Source organism: Octopus bimaculoides, chromosome 6 (genome assembly GCF_046866305.1).
Source record: "Octopus bimaculoides isolate indiv1 chromosome 6, ASM4686630v1, whole genome shotgun sequence".
In the NCBI taxonomy this organism is placed as follows: Eukaryota; Metazoa; Mollusca; class Cephalopoda; order Octopoda; family Octopodidae; genus Octopus; species Octopus bimaculoides.
Genome location: NC_142933.1, coordinates 71,800,448 through 71,809,342, shown reverse-complemented (window position 1 = coordinate 71,809,342; position 8,895 = coordinate 71,800,448). Strand labels below are relative to the sequence as shown.

Genomic DNA, 8,895 nt, shown 5'->3' with positions numbered 1-8,895 from the left:
TATATATATACATATATATATACATATATATATACATATATATATATAAATATATATATATACACATATATACATATACACACATATATATATACACACATATATATATATACACACACATATATATATATACACACACATATATATATACATATATATACATACACATATATATACATATATATATACATACACATATATATACATATATATATACATACACATATATATACATATATATATACACATATATATATATATACACATATATATATATATACACATATATATATATACATATACACATATATATATAATACATATATATACACATATATATATACATATATATACACATATATATATACATATATATACACATATATATATACATATATATACACATATATATATACATATATATACACATATATATATACATATATATACACATATATATATACATATATATACACATATATATATACATATATATACACATATATATATACATATATATACACATATATATATACATATATATACACATATATATATATACATATATATACACATATATATATATACATATATATACACATATATATATATATATACACACATATATATACACACACATATATATATACATATATATATATATATATATGCACAAATATATATGCCCATATATATATATATGGGAGAATGTACGAAAAAACAACAACAGACGAGGCCAGGTGGTGTAAATAACAAAAGGATGTATTAGTATGACGCTCGGGAATACGGAAAGTCTTTGACGTTTCGAGCTACGCTCTTCAACAGAAAGAATACGGAGACAAGGAGAAAGACACGGAGAAAAAAAATTGAATAGTGTTCAGTCAACGGTCAATCATAATAATGGCTGACCGGAAGTTAGAAATTCTTTTTTCAGGAGAGCTAAGAAAAGGGGGAGATAACAAACGGTGATCGAAGAACGAGGGGCTGTGTGTGGAAGATAGAATGCTGGTGATCTTGAAGTATGTAGTGTGAAAATGGGGAAGGGAGAAAGGAGTTGGTCAGTTGTAGTGTGTGCTTGGTGATGCAAGGGTATTGGTGTGATGTGATGTGAGGGTGTTGGGAGGTGGGGAAGGCATGGGTGGAGTATGGGTTAGGCTGAGGGTGGGGTAGAGGTAGGGGTATGTGGGTAGGGGTGGGTGGTGGGTGTAAGGAATTGGATGGGGTGGAGTGGGAAGGTACAGTAGGAGTGTGTTGGGGTGTGGTGGGATGAGCTTATGAGGGGGTGTTGACGATGAAGGGGGAAGGGGAAGGTGGATGTAAGAGAAGGGGAAGGTGGGTATGGGAGGGGAGAGGAAGAGAGGAGAGAATGTGGGTATAAGAGAGGGAAGGTGGATGTGAGAGAGGGGGAAGGTGGGTATGGGGGGAGAAAGAGAGGAAGAGAAAGAGGGTGAGAGAGAAGAGAGTGAGAGAGAAGAGAGTGAGAGAGAGGGAAAGAGAGAAAAGAGTGAGTGAGAGAGTAAGACAGTAAGAGTGTAGAGAGTAAGAGTGAGAGAGGGGGAGTACAAGAGAAGAGAGTGAGAGAGAGTAAGAGAAAGGAGAGAAAGAGTAGGGGTGAAGAGAAGTGGGAGTGAAGAGAAGTAGGAAGAGAAGTTGGAGTGAATAGAAGTAGGAGTGAAGAGAAGTCGGAAGAGAAGTAGGAAGAGAAGTAGGAGTGAAGAGAAGTAGGAATGAAGAGAAGTAGGAAGAGAAGTAGGAGTGAAGAGAAGTAGGAGTGAAATATATATATACACACATATATATATACATATATATATACTTATATATATACATATATATACATTTATATATATACATATATATACACATATATACATACACATATATACACATATATACATATATATACACATATATACACATATACACATACATACACATATATACATACACACATATATATATACATATATATATATATACATATATATATACACATATATACACATATATATACGCATATATATATACATATGTATATACATATATATATACATATATACATATGTATATACATATATATATACATATATACATATGTATATACATATATAAACATATACATATGTATATACATATATACACATATACATATGTATATACATATATACACATATACATATGTATATACATATATACACATATACATATGTATATACATATATACACATATACATATGTATATACATAATTATACATATATATATACATATATATATACAAGATCCGTACAAGGGATCAAAAAGTTATGTTGACTCTGTGGAAGACATTTGTTCTGAGCCGCATAGACTATTGCTCTCAGTTGTCGTCACCACACAGTGTTAAGCCGACAGCAGAACTCGAGGCAATTCAGCGGCACTATACAAAAAAGATCGCCACAGTCCAACAGATGAACTACAGGGAACGACTGAAGGCACTAGGTCTCTACTCCCTGGAGCGCAGGTGGGAAAGATATGTTATAATATACATATGGAAAATACTGGAAGGACTGGTGCCAAACTTTGGCATCAAGTACTACAGGAATGCCCGCACGGGTCGCCACTGCATGGTGCCAAAAGTGCCGTCCACTGCATCTCACATAAGAACGAGATACTGCAGCAGCCTCGGTTTCAGAGGACCTCAGCTCTTCAATGCCCTGCCAAAATATTTGAGAGACCTGCAAGACATGGATGCGGAGGTCTTCAAGACAAAACTTGATGCTTTCCTCTCCACAATACCAGACGAACCAATGGCTCGAAATGAGACACAGTTTAGGGCAGCGATGTCAAATTCTCTTATACACCAGATGTGCCATCAAAACTCTTGATTGGACTATATCAGGTGGAGGAGAAGAGCCATGCAAGGAACGTGAAGAGAGCACAGCATAAAGACGGAAAATCACGGTGGTGCTCCAGCATGACCGCAGCCACTTGGCTGAAACCCATAAATAAATAAAGAAATAAATAAATATATAGGCATATGAGCTTGTTTTAGTTTACCAATTCCATTCACAAGACTTTGGTTGGTGCAGGGCTACAGTAGAACACACATGGCTTAAAGTACCATGCAATGGGACTGAATCCAGAACCATGTAGCTGGGTCTCCATGAGATGTTCTTTACTGGGAATGAATGACAATGCTTGTATGAAATTGACAATCATTTACAACTATCACATGATGTGAGACAAGGGGGGAAACTAACATAAACACACACACCGACGTACATATATAATAGGCTTCTTTCAGTTTCCATTACCAAATCCACTTCACGAGGCTTTGAACAGATTCTATAGGAGATCATTCAGACTGGTATGAGGAAAATCTTTCTGTTGTAAAATCTGCCTCAAATATGTTATTATCCATCCCAACCCATGTTAACTTGGAAAAAACAAACATTAAATAGCAATGAACAAATAATGGTAAATGAAAATAAATACAACAGAAAGGCATACTCTACTTTGATGGATCTCTTGTCTCCTCAGCAGAAGAATCGGAAGTGTATGTTTTCTTATTTGAAGACTTTATTTTACTTGCAGTAACATCTTCTATTTGGCTGATACTAGCTGGTCGATTCTTGAATTGAATTAGTAGTTTTTCATCTGTGTTATCTTTTGGACTCTGAGGTTTTGAATTTTTTCTCTGCAAATCAGATTTTTCTTCTTCTAGTGCAGCATCATCCTCTTCATATTTGCTGTTCACACGTACGTTAATAACAGGCCATGTTTCTCCAACGTCCAGACTAATACTAGCTGTACGCAAATGTTGTAGATCTGATAAATAAATAAATAATTATAAACAGTTCAACTTTAAAGTGCAGTGCATAGAATGATAAACTGATAACTTAATTATATAAAACTAATCATAGAATTACAAAGAAAAGCAAAGAAAAAAAAACTTTAGTAAAATGAAAAAGTTCTGCCAAAGTCTTCCAGTTTAGAGCACTCAATGCATCCCTAGGCGGGAATGAATTCTGTAGTCACACATCCGTACAATATTAATATGGGCATACCTTCAGGACAGAGCAGAGTAGATACAACTTTGGCCATGATTGATGTGACACATGTGCAAATGACTCATGTGATGGCAAGGCTAGTTTTCAGCATCCTGTTTTGTGAGAAGTTACACACTAGGCTGGTAAGATGGAGGAGTCATAAAACTTGATAAGAGAAGGAAACTTAAGTTTCAAATCTGTACACAGTATTCCTGTTGATTAAGAGAAGGATATTCCAAAAGAAAAAAAAAAAAAACTGGGTATTGGGTGTCATCTGATCCCAGAAAAAAACCTTCAGATTACAGGAACTTGAAACACTTAGAAAAATCTAGAGCACCTAGGAGAGGCAGTGATTCCTATTCTGGAAGGAGAAGGAATGTGGAACCAGGTGCAAACCAAAGCCATCAACAGGCAGAATGGAGAGAGATGGGGTGAGGGAGAGAGAGGGTGAGAGAGAGAAGGGGCGAGAGAGAAGGTGCGTGAGAGAGAGGGGTGAGAGAGAGAGGGGTGAGAGAGAGAGGGGTGAGAGAGAGAGGGGTGCGAGAGAGAGGGGGTGAAAGAGAGACAGGGTGAGAAAGAGACGGGGTGAGAAAGAGACGGGATGAGAGAGAGAGACGGGTGAGAGAGAGAGACGGGTGAGAGAGAGAGACGGGTGAGAGAGAGATGAGAGAGACGGGTGGGAGAGAGAGATGAGAGAGACGGGTGGGAGAGAGATGGAGACGGGTGGGAGAGAGACGGGTGGGAGAGAGATGGAGAGAGACTGGGAGAGAGACTGGGAGTGAGAGAGAGGAGGGGGAGGGAAGTGAGAGAGAGGGGGGTGAGAGAGAGAGGAGTGAGATAGAGGCCTTATGTACAAGCTGGCATGAAGTGGAAAGAAGATAGAGAAAATGAAAAACGATTTTACAGAGATCATCATCATCATTTAACGTCTGCTTTCCATGCTGGTATGGGTTGGACCGTAAGCTGAGGAGCTGCACCAGGTTCCACTCTGATTTGGCATGGTTTCCACAGTTGGATGCCCTTCCTAATGTCAACCACTCCAAGAGTGTAGTTGGTGGTTTTTATGTACCAATGACATGATACTGTGCATTGTCCATGACTACAATCTCACTTGGCTTGACAGGTCTTTACAAGCACAGTATATTGCCAAAGGTCTCGGTCATCTGTCACTGCCTCCATGGGGTCTAACACTTAAACAGCACTTTTTACATGTCACTGGCATGGGTGCCAATTAGACGGTACAGGTGCCAGTCAGACGGTACGGGTGCTAGTCAGACAGTATGGGTACCAGTCAGACAGCACTGACTTCACCCATGATTATGATTCCACTTGGCTTGATGGGTCTTCTCAAGCACAGCATGTCGACCAACGTTTGAAAGGTGCTGTTCACATGCCAGTTATGCGACACTGGCATTGGCCATGACAACAATCCCACTTGGCTTGACAGTTCTTCTCAAGCACAACATATTGCCAAAGGTCTCAGTTACTTGTCAATGGCTCTGTGAAGCCCAACGTTCAAAGATTATGCTTTTCCACCTCATCCTGTGTTTTCTTGGGTCTACTTTTTGCACAGGTTCCTGCCACCATTAGAGAGTGTGACACTTCTTCACACAGCTGTCTTTCCCCATATGCATCACATGACCATACCAGTGCAGTCATCTCTCTTGCACCCCACATCTGATGCTTCTTATGCCCAACTTTTCTCTTAGGATGCTTACACTCTGCTGTGCATGCACATTGACATTACACATCCAGTGAAGCATACTACCTTCATTTCTTATAAGCCTACGAATGTCCTCAGCTGTTGCAGGCCATGTTTCACAGTCGTGTAGTATGGCTGTTCACATACAGGCATCATACAATCTGCCTTTCACTCTGAGAGAGAGGCCTTTTGTTACCAGCAGAAGTAGGGGCTCTCTGAATTTTACCCAGCCTATTCTTATTCTAGCAGCTTTGCTCTCAGAGCATCCACACCTGCAACTGACTTGGTCACCCAAGTAACAGAAGCTATCAACTACTTCCAGTTTTCCCGACTGGCATGTGATGGAGTCTATTTTCTGTACATTTTTAGTGTTTATCGTACCTGTGCACTTTCCATACACAAAAACTGTTTTCCCTGTTAACCTTCCTCTGATATTGCTGCACTTCTTACATGTCCATAGCTTATACTGAGTACATCTTATAGAGTTTCTACCAATGCCTTTTCTACAGATTGAGCAGGGCCATCTACCAGAAGTGATTTGTGATTTGTCTGCTCTCCTACTTATTAAGATTTTGGTTTTTGCTAGATCAACTCTAAGGCCCTTTGATTCTAGACCTTGCTTCTATGTCTGAAATTTCTCTCTATTTCTGGTAGTGATTCAGCTTTAAGAAGGTCGTCAGCATAGAGGGATTCCCAGGAGCAGCCCATCTCTGTTATTGCCTGGAGGATTACGATGAACAAGAGGACTGATCCTTGGTGAATCCCTACCTGTACCCTAGATTCATTGCTATACTCATTGCTAGCTTTCACCTTACTAACAGCATCCCTGTACACAGCTTGTTCAACTCTCACCAACCACTCATTTATCCCTAGCTTCTACACTGACCACCAGATAAGGGAGTGGGGGACTCTATTAAAGGCTTTCTCCATGTTGACAAGAGCCGGGTACAGGGATATATTTTTGGCAAGATATTTCTCCTGAAATTGCCTAACCAGAAATGTAGCATCAATTGTGCCCCTGCCTGGCACAAATCTAAACTGCATCTTATCTACACTAATTCTCTCCCTAACGAAATTTAACAAATAACATTTACAAGAGAAAAAACCCTTTCTTTTGAGGATCTTTTAACACCTGGTGATGTCATAGTGGTGCCATCATGATATAATATCTGTCTTGGGCTTTTTAAAGCAAGCAGTACCCTTCCTTCTCCACGTCTGAATCGGCCAATTTATTCCAGAGATGAAGAATTGATATTTTAAATACCAACCTGGGAAGGATGAAAGACCAAAGTGACTTCAATAAGATTTGAACACATGGTGCAGAGAGCTGGAATAAATACTGCAAAGTATTTTATACAACTTTCTTAATGAAAAAGACGTATAGATGGTGAAATCTAATGCAAAATATTATTTGTATTTATCCAAACCAATGAAAGAGTTTCTATGCAAGTATTCAGCCTGTTAGAACCTGTAACTAAATCCTCCTAACAATTTGAAAAGGGAATAATGTACTCTTAATATTCAAAACCTAAGAAAATAATTGGGATGGTCATAACTAGAAAGTCTTTGATCATATATCAGCTGTCATGAGTGATTTTTATATTAGATATCCTGGAGGAAATACCCTGACTTAATTATATGTAACATACTATAATTCATATAAGCCTTTACATCTTAACAACAGTATTTCACAGTTAAATGGCCAGTTGATACTTAAAAATATCATGGTCAGAATTAATGGTAATGTCCAGTACAAAATTTCAACTTTCTAAATCAACAAATACAACACTGTTCCAAACTGGCATTTTTATTTTTATCGTAATTGCTGAAAAGAAAAAACCTTAAAACAATACCCACATTTTCTAGAATGGAATTTGAATTTTTCAAAACAAAATCTCCAATCAAAAATGGCAGGCTGACAAAGATGACTTTGAAGGACCCAAAAATTCCATGTGAAATGCAACAGGATTTAGAATGATAGTAACAATGTTTGAAGGTTTACGCAATAAATGAAATCAATTTGTATGTAGGGAATATGGTAACAGACAATAACAGAGGACAAACATTATACTGCAGCAACATATGACCAATAAAGCTGGTAGATGCAGTAATTTTATACAATCACAATAGCTTAATTACGATGCTGGAAATAATTAGGAATTATTTTATATTAGGAACAGAATATGTCTGCATGTATGGAGTTTTTTTTTTTTTAGCTCTAGCTCACTGTATATAACATGTTGGGCAAGTGACTTCTACTATAGCTCTGGGTCAACTAATGCCCCTTGCAAGAGCAATTAGTAGCTGGAACCTATGAAAGCTCACAGTTGATGTCTTGCAGGAAGAGAAACAAACAGAAAAGTGGAAGAGAGAGAGAGAATGTGTGTGTGTGTTTGTGCGCGCATGCACGCATGCATGTGTGAATGTTTACATTCTGCGTCTTCATATGAAACCATTTGAGCAAAACAAAATGGTAACTTCACATTGCCTGTCCTTTAACAAATCCATCTGTAACTCTGCATGTTTAAAAATAAGTGGAATAAAAAATCCATTACCTGAAAAAACAGGTATGAGTTTGTGAGAGGAAGGGTATCCAGCTGTAAAATAATGCTCCAATACCAGACTCTGCCCAACTCATGCTAGCATGGAAAATGAATATTAAGTGAATGGATGAATGAGTAAGCATAAGACCAATCTTTATAAAAAAGAAATGTTTTTTTTATTTATTTTGCAATAAAAAAGAGTAAGAATGTTCGCAAATACCTTTCAGAGAAGTCCTTGAATGTATAGTATCAGAATCAAAGGTAGAATCTGAAATGAGAGTGAAATAGGCAGCCCGGGCTTTTGTCTGCTCAGCAAGGGCCTTGGCAGCAGATTCCTTGTCATCAGATTCTACACTGTCATCTCTCACCAAAAGGTCATCATCAGTCTCACTTTCTGATGTTTTTACTTCTAAACTCTTTGAGGGCCTCAAAGCTGATTTAATCAATGGTTTGGATGCTGAACTAATCTCTGCTGTATTGGCAGTTGTGACAGAAAATCTTCTAGAATCATTGCATTGTTGAGAATTAGGAAGTAGTGTTGTTTCATACAGTTTTGTATAGATATCAGAAGATACATATAGTTTTGTCAAGCTCCCACCTTCTGGTACAGAACCTGTTGAAAG

The 8,895-nt window shown here is 37.8% G+C and overlaps 1 protein-coding gene across 7 annotated transcripts in view; it reads right to left on the bottom strand.

The window, feature by feature from the left end:
* The window catches only part of LOC106882148 (uncharacterized), a 74,919-nt gene that overhangs the window by 30,994 nt on the left and 35,030 nt on the right, over window positions 1-8,895 (bottom strand). For all 7 annotated transcript variants that reach the window (XR_016242305.1, XR_016242304.1, XM_089354035.1 and 4 more), the window contains exons 9-10: window positions 8,493-8,885; window positions 3,494-3,806 (exon numbers count right to left, since the gene is read on the bottom strand). Coding sequence is in view for 5 of the 7 variants with exons in the window: in XM_089354035.1 (XP_089210161.1) it covers window positions 3,494-3,806; window positions 8,493-8,885 (706 nt within the window). In the remaining 2 variants the exon portion in view is untranslated. The remainder of the gene's footprint in view (window positions 1-3,493; window positions 3,807-8,492; window positions 8,886-8,895) is intronic.